General features: G+C 38.4%; 1 protein-coding gene across 1 annotated transcript; it reads left to right on the forward strand.

Moving 5' to 3' along the window:
- Window positions 1–241: 241 nt before the first annotated feature.
- On the forward strand, window positions 242–13,087 carry LOC308106279 (heat shock 70 kDa protein 12A-like; the record flags this gene model as incomplete). The annotated part of the gene is made up of 8 exons (XM_080457330.1): window positions 242–421; window positions 554–728; window positions 918–1,012; window positions 6,717–6,941; window positions 7,076–7,247; window positions 7,803–8,483; window positions 10,150–10,245; window positions 13,011–13,087. 8 exons carry the CDS (start codon window positions 242–244, stop codon window positions 13,085–13,087), a joined length of 1,701 nt encoding a protein of 566 aa, XP_080313456.1.
- Window positions 13,088–19,780: the final 6,693 nt, after the last annotated feature.

Genomic DNA, 19,780 nt, shown 5'->3' on the forward strand with positions numbered 1-19,780 from the left:
TTGAAAACTTTAAGATGGAACTCTATGATAAAGTAAGTTATCGTAGTGATTAAAGTAAGATAATGTAAGTTAAAGTAAGTTAAAATTGTTCTACAAATGTTATGTATATATATATAATTATATATATATATATATATAATGAATGAATATGTTATTCATTTATTTATTAACAACATACATTTTATATTTTCAACAGAAAGTCAATGAGGAGTTAATGATTACCGCCGTAAATGGCAAAAAAATGAGAGCCCTGAAAGTCTTCACAGAAAGTCTACGCTACCTGAAGGACCATGCACTGAGCACCATTGCTGACAACACAAGAGGACGAACCTTCACTGCGTCTGACTTCACCTGGGTTCTGACTGTTCCTGCTATTTGGGATGATTCTGCAAAACAGTTCATGAGAAAAGCAGCAGCTGAGGTAATTCCATGTTGTTATTACTATGATGACATTATCAAAATTATCTACAGCATATTTTGTACACATGTAAATGTGTGAAATTAAATAATGTTATTTATTTCTTTCTTTGTTACTTTTTTTTTGTTTTTTCAGGCTGGCATTGTGCGAGATAGTCAATCAGACAAGTTGGTCATCGCATTGGAGCCAGAGGTAGCCTCAATCTGGTGTAAGCAGCTTCCCTCTGATGGTTTTATTGATGAGAACTCAGGACTCAGGACTACCCTACAACAACATCTTGGAACACAATACATTGTTGCTGATTGTGGAGGTATGTTGTGCTGTGATATGTATGCAGACTTATTCAATAATCCATAAATACACACATACGCACGCACGCACGCACGCACGCACGCACGCACGCACGCACGCACACACACTAAATATTTCCTCTGTTTTCCACTCTTTGTATATGTATAAAATGCTATTTAAAGCCTAACATTGTTGTCTTATACTGTAGGTGGTACCATTGACATCACGGTACATGAAGTATGTAATGGAGGAGTCCTGAAAGAGCTGCATAAGGCCTCCGGTAATGATATGGGAGGGGAGCAGGTTACTAAAAACTTTAAAATTTGCCTGAAAGAAATATTCTCTGATGATATCTGGAATGAGTATGAAAGAAAGTTTCCCAGTGAGCTTCAAAAGTTGATTTATAACTTCTTGGTTCTTAAATGTGTGGATGATGATGATGATGTAGACATCTCCTGCCCTTTAAACTTAGCCACATTAGCTCAGGAAAAGCAACCAATGAAGAATTACTTCAAGAATGTGCAAGGTGTATCTTGGGAGGATGCGTCGATCAAAATCTCAAGAGCAAAGATGAGATCTTTCTTTGATAAAAGTCTGAACGACATCACTAAAAGTCTCAAAGAAATCTTGAAAAAGAATCTCAGCATTGAGTACCTTGTGTTAGTGGGGGGTTATGCCTCAAGTAAGATTCTGCGCACACACATTACCAAGCAGTTTGGTGCTCAGTGCAAAGTACTGTGCCCTGCGATGCCCCAGCAGGCAATTTTGAGGGGAGCTGTCATGTTTGGAAGAAATCTTGGGTTAGTGGCATCACCAAAAAGTGCCTTTACTTTTTTTGCCTTGAACTATAGACAGAAATTGATAATTGACAGCTATGCAATGCTTCGCAGCAATTCAAAATGATTAAATCTTTAGTTTGAATGAGAAAATACAACAACCTAAACCACATTATTCATGGTAGGTTAAACTCATTTTTATTTTCTACACAAAAACAATCTACTATCTCAAGCACTTTTCTTGATGCCTCCAGACGGGTTTCACTCCAATAACTGGTAAAGGCAGACCTACAGTACTGGGAAGTGGTGAATTTGATTCTTCTACTGCTGCTGTGCTGAAGATTTTAGTGTCCTTGGACACAATAATGCTGTAGTTCTCAAACTTTTTTCCATGTCAAGGACATATGGATAATAGGCAGTACAGATTGCGGAGGTGTTGCGTCTGCCGCTGCCGTTACTGCCAATTGTCCCTTAGTTTTAAGTTGTGGTTTTGTTTTGTTTTTGATTTATTGTATTTCATGTCTGGCTGCTTCCCACATGAGTGGTCAGCTTATGATCACTGTGTAGCCTAATGTAAAACAACGGGTTCACTGTATTACCCAGGGTCCCTACTGTGATCAGTATATTGTGCCCTGCTGTATTTTATTATTAATACATTCTATCTATTGCTCTTCTAACCAATTTTGTAATAAAGATCAGTACAATTGTACTATGATTTTACTATGAGTTTGTCCTTCATTTGACAGCCTGACTGGGGAAACCTTATTGTGTTTATTGAGTTCCCTTTAACTCAGCCAATTAAAGGGTGGCATAGTCTAACATTCACTGTGTTACATTATGCATGTAATTTACAACACGAAAATACAAGACGCACAAACAATTGGAATGACCGAATGTAAGTATGACGTCAAAGTGATAAATACATCTAACTACAGTACCATGTTGCCACTTCAAGTTCTAACATTTTAGTCATTGACTCTTGATTGTTTTAGAGAACTCATGCAGGGGGGGGGGGGGCAGCAGAATTGGAATTGGAATACTGAAGCTAATAAATAGGTTCCCTTTCCTGATTGGATTAAATTGTTGACCCACCTGTAGGAAACAGTTGTCTTTTACCCTTTTCTTTACTTCAGTCGCCTGGGGACACGTGCGCAACACTGACACCCTGTGGCTATTAATGGATATTAGATGGCCCTTGGAACCACTAATGACAATATAGTAAAGTATGTGCTTGAATCTTTATAATAATTTTTTTGATGAATTCCTGGGATCCAAATTGTATGGAAAATGTGTTAAATATTCACTTAAACGTTTAACCAAACCATGTTCAAGAGAAAGATATCTCAAAGTAGATACAATGTACAAAATGCTTCATTTTTACTGTGGACTTGAATGCAGATAAGCAGTTCCAAAGTCAGTTAACACAACACTTACTGAATGAAAGCAAAAGAACTTCAACTTCCACTTGAAATGTAAGTTTACATTCTCATCATGTGTATAGGCCTACAATAGTGGGTGAAATTATTTTCCATACCAGCACCAAAATAATGCAGTTACAAAATATAAGTAAATAAGTAAGTATCTGACTTACTAAACATAATCTTAAGAATAGAGAAAGTAACAAAGGAAAAGTTAGATAACAGGATATCAATATCAAATACACATAAGGTACTCGCTCAAAAAGAAATAAAAAGGCAGAATCAGACTCTTATACAAGTAAGAATTTTAAACATCACTTATCAGCAGATATAAAACATGTGATAGTGGCAGTGCAACAGTAATGGAGTTTATTCATAGTCATTTACTTGATAATGCATGTGACGGCCTGTGTTGATAAGACTGACAGGGCAACAGGGCTCAGCACTTATTCAGCAGCACATATAACATAGTAAACACATTTAACACAACATGTATGTTTTAGAGACACCATCAAGATTTATCACTACTAATAATGAATTCATCCCATTCATTTAGTGACCCTCATTTAAAACCAGACATTTTTTAATTCATGGCTTGACTGGCTCAATCTCCATGCTGGAAGTAAGCTTATAATAGCAGGTGGGAAGACATTCCAAGCGTCAGGTCCAGGAGGCTGAAGTGGAGGACTGTTTAAACTATCAAACACCCCAACCAGTAGCATTCAGCAGCCAGATTTATGAATGTCATTGCTACCTCTGTAGGGACCCTGTCTTGGTATTTCAGGAAAGGAACCTGTATGAGACAATATGGACAAATGGAACTGATCATTCATTGTATTAAATCATTTAATACATTCATTCAGTGATCCTTAAAACAACCCATCCTGAAGGGCCCAACACACTAACCTGACACCAGATAAATGTATGGTGCCTGTGTAATGTGCGGTGTGGAGAGAGTTGCAGCAGCAACATTTTCAAACCTTTCAACCGACTGATCTCCCGACTTCATTTGACTTACAGTCTGTGTAAGGCAAGCATTTTAACTACATTTTAAATATTGTCAGGTGGAAACCTTTCTTTTTCAAATTATTTTTTAAACTCTTAAAGATGGGGTGCCATGATATTTTTCAACCCTAAAACCTGATCATAAGGTATTATTATTATGTAAGGATTTTTTTCAACAACAAAAAAGTGTACAGAAATTGTTAAAATGATGTTTTTATGTGGACACACCTCCAGTTCATTAAGTATACCTGGTTCTCACCTTAGCACCTCCTCCACCACCTTAGCACCACCCACCTGTCCTTGTCCCTCCTCCTCCTCATGCCCACACCTGTTGTGTTATGATAATGAGGGGGAGGGTATGGCTTTGTGATGTCACTAAAGCGCTGTTTCTCTATTGGCACGTTTGACCCTCAAGGTTTCAGCCTCCAGGAAGAAACTCCAAATAGTCAGAGAAGACATAAAACACCATAAAAACACCACCGGGGGGCTTTATGAAGTTCTATCAACCTCATAGACACATGAAAAACAGAAAAAGTGCAAAACCATGGCACCACCTCTTTAAAATAGTGAAAATAGCAGATCTAGAAGTTCACAACGTGTCACATCTTGTGATTTTGTAGATCAGCTATTTTCACTCATGTTGTGTCACATTCTTGTATGATGAAGTAAGGCATGAATCTAAGAAAAAAAAACATGTGAATAATTGAGATAACTGTCTTCCCGACAGCGATGATATCCAACTTACTGTGTACTGTGTGTTTCCAAGACATTTAATTCACATTGATCACCTTGTTGCTGCAAATTGTCACCTACATCTCTGAAAGTGCCATTGGAGGAAACAGAGAAAAATACTTTTCAAAGGGAAGTGGCAAGTGGGTATTAAAATTGTAACACATGTAACACCGATCTGCACCAAACTTGGCACAAACATTGTTCAGCAGTCTTTCATGACAATAGTCACGCCAGGGGCCACGTGTAGCACCCAGGGGCCATGTTAGGGGCTCCCAGGGGTCTGCATGGATCATTTCTATTCTAAAAGTCCTAAGAAATCCTAGTTGCGGATATATGTTTTATTGGCATCAATCCAAAATGTCTGCCAATTATTGTCAAAGTCCAATTTTCATTCATCTGAGGTTTAAGTCAAACTTCTGAGGTGAGGAACTTATATATACTTAGATAAAATATATATATGATACAAAATAAAAATAAAAAGATTTATTTTTGGGCCTTTCATGCCTTTATTATTGATAGGACAGTAGGCTGACAGGAAATGGGGAGAGAGAGATTTGGAGTGACATGCAGCAAACGTCGGGATCGGGACTTCCTTTAGAGAAAGAGAAGGCGGAAGTCACCATCGACATGGTAAATGTATGTGTTCGTATCACAGACATGGTAAATTGAATGTGTTTGTTTTGGGAATTCATGAACCGGTGAAATTGATGTAATAAGGCCTCACTAAAGATCACTTCTTGTTCAAAGAACCCCACATACAGCGAGGCAAAACTCAGGGACATCCTCGACCCCATGGCCACTCCTGAGATCTGCAGGTAGAAAGTGTTGCCTGATCAGAAGTAGTTCAAAGTAAGCACTTCCTTGATCAGGAGGGGCGAAATCTGCAGAGACCTATTCAATCTGTGCTGGGTAACAGTCAGATTGTAACTGATGGCTGTAATAAATAAAACAAATCTACAAATGCTAAAATGTTTTCTGTTAAATAGTCAATTGCTGAAATAATTGGTCTCCCTGGAGGAGTGTCAGTTAATTGTTTGTGCACCTCAGGGAGCGTGTAGAAAACTAGAGTAAAGGGCAAGTCCACCTTCATAAAAGCAGGTTCAGATTTTGTGATCATCCCTTGTTCATCAGTTGTGGACTTTTTTTTCTGTATTAGTGTTATTATCCAATTTTTGATAAAAATAAGTTGTATTAGCAAGTTGTCTCTGTACTGTATCTCTCGATCATAGGCCTCTCTGTTCAACACAACAACAACAACAAGTGCCTTTGTCAGCACTCTGGGTGACCACAGACTATAGTCCTCTTGAGGAGTTTTTAATTCATCACACTGATGTCATATTATTAGTCACTTTATATTTAAATTCATCAAATTTGTGACTCGAGTACAAGTCAAGTCTAAAGTCTCGATGTACATAGTGATAAAAGGAGTTAAATATTACCATATTTCTTCTTATTTGTATTCTTCTTCTTTGTGACCAAGAATCTTACGATGCAGTAGCCTACACCTCCATCACCTGACCAATGAATTGTACCGGTTGCAACAAATACCAAGGGGTGGGGCTTAGTGACATACTACAAGGTGCTCATACTATAAAAACTGGGATACAGTATTTGGTGTGTTCATTTCAGTTGTGTTGGCTTGGACTAGATTTATTCTGGTTTCTAATATGGGTGATGCATTTATAATAGCAATAGACTTTGGTACTGCCTACAGTGGGTACGCCTTTAGTATTGGCGGTAAAGGATCTAACAAAGATCCCATTCTTCCACAATGGGGAAGAGAAGAGGGAATGACCTCCTCAAAGACGCCTACATGTGTTCTATTTGATGAAAATGAGAAATTCCTCAAATTTGGTTATGATGCTAAAAGGGAATACACTAGAAAGGGAAATGAAGATGCAAAGAAAACACTTCTCTTTGAAAACTTCAAGATGGAACTCTACGATAAAGTAAGTATGATATTTCTTAATTAGGATAGAAAATTGTTCTACAAATTGTATGTATATATATATATATATATATATATAATCTTTATTCATTTATTTATTAACAACATACATTTTACATTTTCAACAGAGAGTCAATGAAGAGTTTATGGTTACCGCCGTAAATGGCAAAAAAATGAGAGCCCTGAAAGTCTTCACAGAAAGTCTACGCTACCTGAAGGACCATGCACTGAGCACCATTGCTGACAACACAAGAGGACGAGCCTTCATTGCATCTGACTTCACCTGGGTTCTGACTGTTCCTGCTATTTGGGATGATTCTGCAAAACAGTTCATGAGAAAAGCAGCAGCTGAGGTAATTCTATGTTGTTATTACTATGATGACATTATCAAAATTATCTACAGCATATTTTGTACACATGTATATGTGTGAATTTAAATAATGTTATTTTTTTCTTTCTTTCTTTGTTACTTTTTTTGTTTTTTCAGGCTGGCATTGTGCGAGATAGTCAATCAGACAAGTTGGTCATCGCATTGGAGCCAGAGGCAGCCTCAATCTGGTGTAAGCAGCTTCCCTTTGATGGTTTTATTGATGAGAACTCAGGACATGCTACCCTACAACAACATCTCGGAACACAATACATTGTTGCTGATTGTGGAGGTATGTTGTGTGATGTGCTGTGATATTTATGCAGACTTATTCAATGATCCAATGAATAATTACAATGATTCAATGATATGATGTATGTATGTATGTAATTATTTGTACATGCTCTTTTTTTATTGGATCTTGTTTATTTGATACACGTATTTGTTTTAGCTCTTGCTCATTTGATTTTCCTATTTGTCTTATCTGTTTAAGAAAGTAGGTAGCTGATATATTGCACTTTTACCTTAGCGCTAGGTATACTCTTAGTTGCTTGTTGTAGAAGAGGATGCACTTATGACTTCTGGTGATTAGTAGTTTTCTTGCCTACCTATGTTGAATGCACTAATTGTAAGTCGCTTTGGATAAAAGCGTCTGCTAAATGACTGTAATGTAATGTATGTATGTATGCATGTATATATATATATATATATATATATATATATATATATATATATATATATATATATATATATATATATATATATATATTATATATATATATATATATATATTTTAATATGTATGAAATGCTCTCATGTTTTAAAGCCTAACCTCGTTGTCTTACAGGTGGTACCATTGACATCACGGTACATGAAGTATTGGATGGAGGAGTCCTGAAAGAGCTGTATAAGGCCTCTGGTAATGATATGGGAGGGGAGCAGGTTACTAAAAACTTTAAAAGTTGCCTGAAAGAAATATTTTCTGATGATCTCTGGAATGAGTATGAAAAAAAGTTTCCAAGTGAGCTTCAAAAGTTGATGTATAACTTCTTGGTTCTTAAATGTGTGGATGATGATGTAGAAATCTCCTGCCCTTTAAACTTAGCAACATTAGCTCTGGAAAAGCAACCAATGGAGAATTACTTCAAGAATGTGCAAGGTGTATCTTGGGAGGATGGGTCGATCAAAATCTCAAGAGCAAGGTTGAGATCTTTCTTTGATAAAAGTCTGAGTGGCATCACTAAAAGTCTCAAAGAAATCTTGAAAAAGGTTCTCAGCATTGAGTATCTTGTCTTAGTGGGGGGTTATGCCTCAAGTAAAATTCTGCGCACACACATTACCAAGCAGTTTGGTGCTCAGTGCAAAGTACTGTGTCCTGCGTTGCCCCAGCAGGCAATTTTGAGGGGCGCTGTCATGTTTGGAAGAAACCTTGCGTTAGTGGCATCACGAAAAAGTACCTATACTTATGGCATTTCTGCCTCTACAGAGTTTGATGAGTCGAAGCATAAGGCTGATAAGAAGTTCTCAAGTGAGAGGGGTGACCGCTGTTGTGATACTTTCTTAACACTGGTGACAAAAGATGAAGATGTGGCTTGGGATGAAACCAGAGACCACATCTTAGTACCAAGGCATAGAGACACGACAGGAGTATCTTTCAGGTTTTATCGTACAACAAGGAAAAATCCTCAATATATAGATGAGTGGGGAATAGAACAACTGAACTCTTTTGAAGTTGAGATGCCAGATACTACACGTGGGCTGGATCGTGAAATCCAGTTTCAAATCAAATTTGGCTTTACAGAAATAACAGCCACAGCCACTGATGTGGATTCCAAGTCAACAAACTCAGTCAAAATTGACTTTATGTGCCAGTAGGATCCTAGAATAAGACTAACTATTTACATCATAACAACTTGAAGGCCTAAGTTATGTAATAGTTAAGAGATTAATACTGTAGCAGGTTGGCCACATACACGTATTAACCACTGTATAAGGGTAAGGGGAAATTGTGATTTTTGCTAACTCTAATCTGATAAAGCAGGGGTTCTCAAACGTTGTTATACCAGGACCCAATTTTTTTAGCCATTTTTTGATTTATGGTGCAATTTCAAATTGCAAGGAAGTGTCTTTAGAAATAAAGCATGCAATGGTCGCCTTGATTAGGAATATTAGAAATTAGACTTCCATGTAGTTTAAAAGCTATGGAAAAGTGTTTCTATACACATTTGTAAATGGAAGCATACAGTATAGCCTATATCAGAACTGTAATGTAAAATATATAAAAACAAAGAAAATGCATTCACTGGATATATGTTTTCTATTTTTAGAAACAGACTTAAGTTATCCCACTTGGGGTCCCGAACCATATATAACCTGTGGGTTGCATTTGGTTTAAGAGGAATTGTATTCAGTCATGTTAATTTGTATTTAATGAACAAGAATACAAGTCATAGACATTTGCATAATGAAGTTATTGTTTTATTAAAATGACGTATTCATCGACAATGTTGTGTATATACGTAAATGACCAAATTCCAAAGTCTGCTTCCTCTGAAGTTTTTTTTTTGTGGTTTAGAATGAATGTTTATTCTTCTTTGTACTTAAATTGACCCTAAATGACACAAATAAATAAATGTGATTTGCTGTTCAAATGAGTTTATATGTGAGTGAACTTCATTAATATACATTAATAATATGAAAACAACTAAAGTATGGTAATGTAACACCTGACAAACATTACAACCACAATCTTTGTGGATTATTTCCCTTAAACCACCACAACAATTGAAATATGAATTGTATTTCAATAATATATTCTGTGAATATTTTGGAGCCATATCATGTTCTTGAAATGGACATTTTGTGTTGGTATTATCTTCATCAACCATGATATACACATTCCCAAGATTCACTCATCATACAACTGTGGTAATTTTGTAGTATGACAAAGAAATGAGTACCAGCTCAGCAGAGTCTGACAATAGATGTGTAGTGGCACAAAATATTGGACCCGGTACCAGGGGTTCCCAAACCTTTTCAGCTCTGGACCTTCATTTGAATTCTTATAGTAATGTTTGGTGGCAGTACTGTGTGTGTCTATATACAGTAAACAGGCTTGCAATTTATACTTGGCCGGAGGTACTATTAGTCGGGATACACATAGGCTCTCCGCACCCTCACATTGTGCACCCTAGCAGAGAGGCGCACTCAACTGTGTCTCAACTTTGCCAGGAAGCTGATTAAGTCCAACTTCAGAAATTGGTTACCCCCCCTCAGGAAGGAGATCTCTGGTCAAGGAACGCAAACACACTGGACATTCCAATATAATAATAATAATAATAATAATAATAATAAAGTATTATAGCACTTTTCGAAACAAAGTTACAAAGTGCTTCACAGAAAAAAAAACATTAAAAGCAAAAAAAGACATTATGCAATACAGTAGGACACAATGGGTAAAGCATTTGAGTTGAGCATTTGATTTTCAGGAGGGATTTGAACCAATAAGATCTGATTCAACTTTCTAATTAATCATGTTTAAACTGCAGTGAAGTCAGGCTTGATCATATTATTCAATAGAGTGACATCTGTGATGGCCACAGGTTCTTTTAATTTAATTGTATTCCTTGTATTATTAAAGTATCCTGATCCTCATAATAATGCATCATCAAATTAGTGGCAACCAGTCACCACCACATATCAAAGAAATGTATTCTTATATTTTTTTGTAATTTGAAAAAGTATTAATTATACAAATGTTTCTAGTTTCCTAACTTCTAATCCTTACCCCAACCAGGTATTACAAATGATGTTGCACTGTGTGAACTATAATGTTCAAAACATAACCCTCAAGAATGAAATCAAGTCATTTTGAGGTAGAAACAAGATAGAAACAAGATTTCAGTCAACAGTGCAATTACTTTTTGGCAGGTGGAAAAATGAATTGTTATAGGTTGTATTGGCATCTTAAAGATATTTCAATGGGTAAATTACACTGAGTGGGCTATAATCTATGAACTATAACCCTGTGCAGGCACTTGAGCACTGCGCCACCCGAGCGCCCTTTAAAGATATTTCAATGGGGGGCGTAATCTTTAAAGGTTAAAATATTGCTTTCTTTATAACCCCCCAAAATGAAATCAAACCATTTTAAGCCAGAGAAAAAACCCTTTCAATTAGAAGCTTTTGACAGGGGTAAAACTGATAAAACTGTGCTGAATTTAGGTGTGTTTCTGATTGGGAACTCACATGTTTTTAACACAGGCGTTCCCAATCGTTGAGCTGTCTGCTCCATAAGCTAGACAGAACTAATAAGACTGATTTCAAGATACGTTATTATTCTTATTGTTTTCATCATAGTGAGATGAAATAGATGAAAGTTGAGTCATTGTGCTACAGCAATGAAAAATGTAAATAAACAAAAAGTCAACTACGCCGCAGCACTGAGACTGTTTTTATAAAAGTATTAAATCACATTTATTTAATCACATACAATGGTAAAGTGTCTTAGACTGGAAAACTAGGTGGAATTCTTTAAACATCCCTTAACTGGTTGGACCACTTCAACCCTAAATACTTCCCCCAGGGGCCAATACCAAACCCCCTCCCTTTCTCCCACTTCAACAAATCTCTTCAGCCAAAATTGCTGATGATTGCTGAATACAGTCTAACCCATTTAGACTGGGAACCCCTACAAGTAACTATACCTTTCAATCCAGGAACACCTTTTGGAGTTGTACAGTATATACAAACATGGCTTTTTTGTATTTGAAGTTTTTCTGAAAACTTTAGAAGCCGTTTTTAGAATCGGCCTCAGGTCTAAATGGGCTAGTCTAGATTGTTTATAGACATTGTACTGTGAACAGCCTGCAGGTATTGTCTGTGTTCTTATGATGCTGGCTGCTTTATGGAGCAGCTATTAGGAGGACTGTGATGTGGAGAGAACTGGGCCTATGAGAAAACTGAGCAGGGCCATGGTCCATAGAAATATATTCTCTGCTTTCACTTGGTAGTGAGAAGCTATATGTTGTAAGCTAATCTCCCTTCTACGAATCTGCATAGTATTTCTATTTCAAGTATATATTTATTAATTTGTGTGTGCGAGCATATGTGCGTACGTGTGTGTGATTTCAAGGTATGTTGTTGTTGCAGACATGATTCCTATATCTTTTAGTTTTCATCATAGTGAGATAAAATGGATGAAAGTTGTGTCGTCATCTTGTTTTTTGTTTTCGCTCGGCTCTAGTCGGCTGAACTCGACTGAAAAGGACCCGTATGAGAATAGACGGTAGACGACCGACCGACCGTATACCGACCGTCGCGCATGCGCGGGACTCTCAATTGTATATTAGGATATGCAAACCTCCCATTCCTGGTCAAATCATTGAAAAAAAAAGTTATTTGCACTAAACAGTGGTTGTTTCAACCACACCAGTACAGAGACTATTCTCATAAAACTATTAAATCCCATCAATTTTAAATACATACAATGGTGAAGTGTCTTAGTTCTGTTGTGTTTGACACAGTTGACAACAAGATGTTGGTGGTGGAACTAGGTGGAATTATTTGTATAGCCCTTAACACATGAGCAAAAAACATTGTCTCAATGCAACATGTTGTGTGCTTGTAGATCAGCAGTTTTCGCTGAAGAGATTTGTTGGAGAGGGGAAAAAAGGGGGGGGCCTGGTATTGGCCCTATAGGTTCACCTGTGGACAAAGTATGTAGGGGTTGAAGTGGTTCAGCCAGTTAAGGGCTTTGCAGAGAATTCCACCTAGTTTTGCAATCTGTTCACTAACATCTTGAGTGCTAAGAAGGCCAAATATATTTTTAAGGATTTTATTATTATTATTATTATTATTATTACACTTATTATTATTATTATTATTATTATTATTATTATTATTATTATTATTATTACATTTATCATTATTATAAGTGGGTCAAAATTATTTTGATATCAGACCATTTACTTTTTGTATTACTAAACTCCAAAATAGGAACCTTTGACTAACTGTGTGGTATAAATTTACCGTGGACCATGTCCAATACGTCCAGTAGTGGCACCATCAACCAAGCAACTCAAGAGGATCTTCTTTCATGTATCTTCAGATGTCCAGCTCAACATTGTGTAGCCATGCCCTCGTCACTGGTCCTACGTCGAAGAGGCAGGCTTATGAGGGTGGCCCATATACCGATGATTTGAAACATTCGAACTGCAGTGCGCACAGCCGCACACATTTTGAAGAGCTTGTTTTGGACCGCTATCATGCTCACAGAGCCTCTCTGTGAGTAATCTTCTTGCAGCTATAATTATTCTCAAATAGCCTACCGTGATGTTGTGAAACCATAGCGTCATTGTGCCATGCCGTGTGTCTGTCTTTTTATCCACAGTAATCATATTACTGGACATTTTGCCGATATGCACGAGTCACACAACATTCAGAAGTCTTCCTCACACCAAATTCTCAAAAATCCAAAACATTGGAAATCAAAAGAGGCACCTGGCAGGCGGCTGGCAGAGTACACTTCAACACCAGCAAGTTTTCTGGAGGGTCTATAAAGCACATCCAAACATAACATGAAAATGCAATGATTTTAAACTAACCATGGTTACAACTGATGTGCTTAAAAAAGAGTGCCTGTTGCCCTACAACTAAACACGGCCACCGGCCACGACAATATCCCCTCCAGATTTCTCAGAGACGCAGCCGCCTCTACTGCTCCAATCATTGCGCAAATAACAAACCCTTCCATCAGCCAGGGTCACATCCCACAAGTTTTCAAATTATCGAGAGTAACCCCTCGAGAGTAAAAAGGAAACAATTTAGACCCCGGCAACACCGCCCTGTTTCAATTCTATGTTCCATCTCGAAGGTTATAGAGAGGTTAGTATTTGATCAGGTGGATGAATATCTTGCAGAAAGAAAACTAATATACAAATTCCAATCTGGCTTCAGAACATCTCATTCCACTGCCTACTCTATTTGACCGACTACATCAAACGTGAGGTGGACTCGGGCAAATACTGCGGCATGGTCATGTTGGACCTCCAAAAGGCATTTGACACTGTAAATCACTCTATACTGATTGATAAGTTGAAGGCAATCGGTTTTTATAGTGCATCCGTGAACTGGATGAAATCCTATCTGGAGGGGAGAGAAAAGGTGGTGGATGTGAACGGAACCCTGTCCTCCCCCGTCCCAGTGAGATGCAGCGTTCCTCAAGGAAGCATACTAGAGCCTTTACTGTTCCTAATGTACGCTAACGACATGACATCAGCATGCAGCGGCGGACTGGCAATTTGGCATTTGCCCGGTATGCCCGGTAATATTTTCGCTCCCGTTTTAGGATTATTACGGTCATTTCCGGGGGCCGGTTCGGACCAAAATGCCAGGGCTGAATTTTGGTCCCAGTCCGGCCCTGTCAGCATGTGACTGCAATTTGTTCTTGTTCCCGGATAACTCTGCACTCCTGGTCTCAGACAAGGACAAATTGCAGGTTGAAAAAGTCCTTAGCTCTGAACTCGGTAAAATCTGCACATGGCTCGCTGATAACAAACTGTCATTACACCTGGGCAAAACTGAATCCATTCTTTTTGGGTGCAAAATGAAACTCAGTAAGGCCACAGACTTTACAGTCAGAGTGGCTGACAATGCTATCACAAGGAATTACAATAGTAATCAAGAAATTCAACCAAAGAACAAGATTTTTGGGCAGGATCTCCTCGTTGGTCAGTAGGAATGCATTGAGGACACTAGCTGGAGCACTCATCCAATGTCATTTTGACTGCATGCACCTCATGGTACTCTAGCACCTCAAAGGCATTAAAAGCAAAACTTCAGACTGATAGATCAGATAAATATATATTTATAGATCAGACTATTTTTTTTAAATTTCATCTGTATTTCTTATTTTTTATTTGTATGTGCCAAGTGGAGACCGGGGACAAAAGTAACAGGGGACAAAAGTAACACACTCAATAATTCTAATTAGAAATAAGCTAGAGGGGTGAGACTTCTTGTGCACATGCTCAGTAGGGTCCTCTCTCTGCCTATGGAAGGATAGAATGATCATTTCATCTCAGCAGAAGCTTTCAACAAAACACTGATGTTGAGGTGTAAACGTTAATTTTTTAGTGTACGGTATTTTCCTTCTGCTGTCTAAAGATAAGATGTCAGCTAATTTAAACTTAGATGAATTGTATCTCTATGTTATTGGTCACAAATTAACGTCAGCAGCCTATGCTAGTATAGGTGTTTCTAGCTAGAATATGGGATTTTATCATGGTTGCCCCATTGGGGGCAAATGTAACAAAGTGACAGGGGTTAGCCTCGCGTGGCCAGACAATATCACACGACACACTGCGTGGATATTAGTCTGGTCCCTATCAACGATAGATTTTTTTCCAAGGGGCGGTTACAAAAAGATCCAAACGGACTCTATTGGTTAGACCTAAACCAATCAGAGCAGTGCTTCCTTTTACGAACGAATCAGAGCAGTGCTTCCTTGTACGTCATTGCTCCAAATAAGGTGATAAGCCCGCCCACATTTGGATACTGGAAAGGCAGATTCGTCTGGATCCAGGCTAGACCGGGGTCAATTGTAACAATGTGTTTTCAATGCAAGCCAATTTTTTATGTTAGTAAATGAACATATTTCACTAAATGTCACTACATTTCAAAGTAAAAATACATTTTTTTCCCCTAAATTTTTTATCCCGCGATTTTTGTAACCCATTTTTTTCACCCGGTGCCAATTTCCTATGTGATCCTGGGCGCTACACCTGCCCTACACCAGCGCTACACCAGTCCCCTTCAGCCTAGGGAGGCCAGGGCCGAGCTCATGCTTCCTTCAATGCATGAGAGCCAACTGACCTTCTTGTCACCTGACAGGGGGGAGTTTTCCTGGTAGGACGTAGCGCGTGGAAGGAACACGTTATTCCAACCAGTTCCCTTCCCCTCCATCAGGCGCCCCGGCTGTCATGGGGGAGGCGGTATAGCGACCAGGATTACTACATGTTTTTGTGAGGGTATTAACTACCCTAGGAGACACGGGGAGAACATGCAAACTCCACACAGAGTAGGCCCTTTCACCAACCCCTCCTAGGATATGGGCGCTGATGACACGGAGGAGAAGACACGCCCCCAGCGCCCACAGTAAGTAAAAGTAAAAATACATTTAAATAAAAAATAGACATACATTGTAAAAAACAAAATAAATTAAATAATTTGAATAAAAATACAAAATAAATGTAATTATGTATATAAAACATTCGTAAGTAAAAATGTTAAATTATAAAAAAGACATAATACTTAGTGATGTGCTTTTATTTGAGATAAAGTATGTTAATATGACTTATTTTTACAATGTTACAACTGCCCCCAACCACTGTTACAACTGCCCCCATCACGGGGGCAATTGTAACACTCTGACTCATTGCATTCAAATTAATATTTTAGTCTTGTCCTTATTAGTGAAAGATTAAAAATTGTATTATTAATTAGGGCACATACATATGTTTCTTATAGCAAAAGATGACTAGGATATTTCAAGTAGTCTGTGAATTATGAAGGCAAATACAAAAAGTGTTACTTTTGTCCCCTATCTCCCCTATGGTCGAAGTTGCCTGTGCACTCACATTTCATGTAGCTTGTAGGAGCCAACATGTCTAGCTATTGCTTTTGGCCTTGTTGTTATTGAAGTCACAGTGACACTGGTTGCCTGGAAGACAACAAGATGAGACCGACTGCTGGGATGATGACGCTGATGAGAGGAGGAACTCACTGCTTCATCACATTACGTGTATAATTGCTTGTGCTCGCTGTGTAAACTTCAGAAACATCTTAAAACTAACTCAACACTTGTTAAGAGACTTTTTCATGGAATAAATCATTTTCATGCATTTTTACTTATGTCTTCATTTGGCTGAATTAATTTATATTTTGTACAAACAGTTGAGCTGTATTTGCTAAAGAATTCAGAGCTATCACAGACCTCTCAAAACAAACTGTTGTGTGTCACAACACCAGGGAGCTCCACTGATCTCATTCCCCCAAGATTCGGCACAAACATGGGGATGAATTCATTCTACTATTATGCCACCAAAATGTGGAATGCCTTATAACAGCCATCAAAAGGTGTGACTCCCTTCTAAACCGCCATACAAGTGCACCTATTTGCAATTTGCAACTGGACCTAGACAAGTCTTCTAGCTTGCCAAAAGAAATGACCCCCATCTGTTTTCTGTAATATACTTTTATTGCTCCTATTATTGATGATCTCTTGTATAGTATTTACTGTATATGTCTTGATGAATTGAATACGCAGGATCACAATGGAAACAAGCCCTCGGGGCTTTTTGTGTTATCCTTTTAGCATTATTAAGTATTAAGTATTAAGTATTAAGTATTAAGCATTAAGCATTAAGCATTAAGCATAAAGCAAGTATTCAATTAATCAATCAGGACCCTTCACTAACCTCCTACCTACAACAATATATGCCCTGCAGGACCTTAAGGCCAGCTGACCAGGGTCTATTGGTCATTCCTCGTACCAGGTTGGGCGACCATAGCTGAATGGTTAGAGAGCCTGCCTGGGAAGCCGAAGGTCCCAGGTTCAAAGTGTCCCTGAGCAGGACACTTAACCCCAACTGCTCCCCCCTCCGTGCTCCACTGTGGGCAGCACTCAGCTGGGTGAAGCTGAAAACTGAAATTCCCCCGCTGGACGAAAGAAGGTCAAGAACAAAAAAGTTAATTACTAAAGGTGAGACTGTATTTCCCACACTCTGGAATGCCATTCCACAGATCTTGAGAGCTTCAGGCTCTGGACATTTTTTACAAATGACATTTTTAACAAATGACGAATGGAAAAAAAAGAAAGATGAATTACTAAAGGCGACAGAGCCTTCCAGTCTCCGTCACCTTTCACAGACCCTGGAATGCCCTTCCACAGGTTTTGAGAGCTGCAGCCACAGTGGACATTTTTAAGAACCACCTAAAAACAATGCGTGTTTAAACAAGCATTTGTGGAATGTCTTACATTTTCTTTCCTCCAGGTGTGTAATATGTCTGCTGTTTTGCTTCCTGGAGTTAATTATACTGTTTGTGATTTTGTTGTTTTTAATCATTTGAATGCTTCATGCTGTGTTTTTATTTCTGTTGTATGTGTAGCCGGTCAGAGCTGAGTCTCAGGGGCCAATGTAGCCCGGCTGCATTATCCACCTCCTCATTGTGTTGATTATTTAAATGCCATGCCATCCACCAATATGAGCTGCTTGGTGGTGGCTGACTGCGGGTCTTGCGACCTGGGTCTGTTGCTGTGTTTTGATTTATTCTGGTGCCAGGGTGAGTAACATGTTGTAGGATGCTCTTATCATGTTCCTTATATTTATATTCTGGTATTTATAACAATCTGTTGTTGACATGCCTCACTGATTTCATGTGTGAAGTGTGACCAGAGGGTATGAGTACATGCAGAGAATGCAAACACAACTTGTTGAGATATACTTTTGGTTGTATGTAATAAATGTTTGTACTTTATATCCCCTCCCTTTGATATCACCACTGCTGCTTTGTTTAGCTTAAGTACAGTGAGTTCTCACTTGTTTGTGTTTGAGCTATTTCTTAATGTGATTATTACATGTTTGCGTTCCCCCAAATACAGAGTCCTGTGTAACCAGAGACCAATGGGAGCCAAGTGGTGCAACTGACCTACAAGGGGTTCCACAATAGGGCCCTATCTTGCGCAAGGGGTGTTTCTGTGGCCCAGTTGCTATCTTGCAACACCAGCCATATCCCTAAAACAGTGTGCCATGTGCCATAAGGGCCGGCTGCGCAATATATGCCTTATGCCCAGTGCTATACACTCTCTCCCTCTCTGCCCATGGAAGAGGCAGTCCAACATTGATTGGCTTGAAATAAAATAATATTTGATACACAAAATTATCACTCAGACATTGCTGGTTACAGAGAACTTAAAATTACAGGAATCGCTTGTGTTCTGGATTAATTAAACTGAATTGTCTGGTGTGGTTATAGCAAATTTTAATTTGTCTATGATAAGCTTAACTGCAACTGCTGATAAAAACACAACTTATTGACACAAGGAATTAATAGTCACACGTTTGTGGATGACAGTAAAATTGTAATGACAATCACATTTCTTTGGGAAAAGGAATGGGCTCTGGATCGGTGGAACCACAAAATGGCCGCCACTGCTATGCCCTATTGGGTCTCCTGTGTCTCCATCTCTTCAGTAAACAGGAAATAAATCCCCATATACACATTTCATCCAGTCAGGAGAGAGAACTCATACAGGATACAGGATTAAAAAAAAAAGTGAAATTGGAAGTAATGGGGGAAAAAAATAAAAAAATAAAAAGCAGACACAATTGGAATCGCAATACTTTAAAATTGAAGCTGATGAATGGGTTCTCTTTTCTGATTAAATTAAATTGGTGACCCACCTGCATGAAACAGTGGTCTTATTACCCTTTCCTTCAGACGCCTGGGGAAACCTGCTCACTTGTGCAACACTGACACCTTGTGGCCATTATTGGATAATAGCCAGCTCCTGAACCACTAAATGACGTCCATTCAACACAACTCCTGCCTTGGCACTTTCAGTTGTTTACTATACTGCGTTAGTTTGCAGCCTGCTGTGTTGTTGAGCAATCCAGAGGGAGGGAATGCCACCCAGGGTGACCCATCTAAAGTGGACTTGGTCATTAGCGTTTGAGAACATCCCTCCCTTGTTGCAGCGGCGGAAAAAGTAGGCTACTCGCATGTTTTACTTAAGTTAAAGTATCAATACTGCAATGTAGACAT

Source organism: Gymnoscopelus braueri (genome assembly GCF_963280865.1).
Source record: "Gymnoscopelus braueri genome assembly, chromosome: 18".
In the NCBI taxonomy this organism is placed as follows: Eukaryota; Metazoa; Chordata; class Actinopteri; order Myctophiformes; family Myctophidae; genus Gymnoscopelus; species Gymnoscopelus braueri.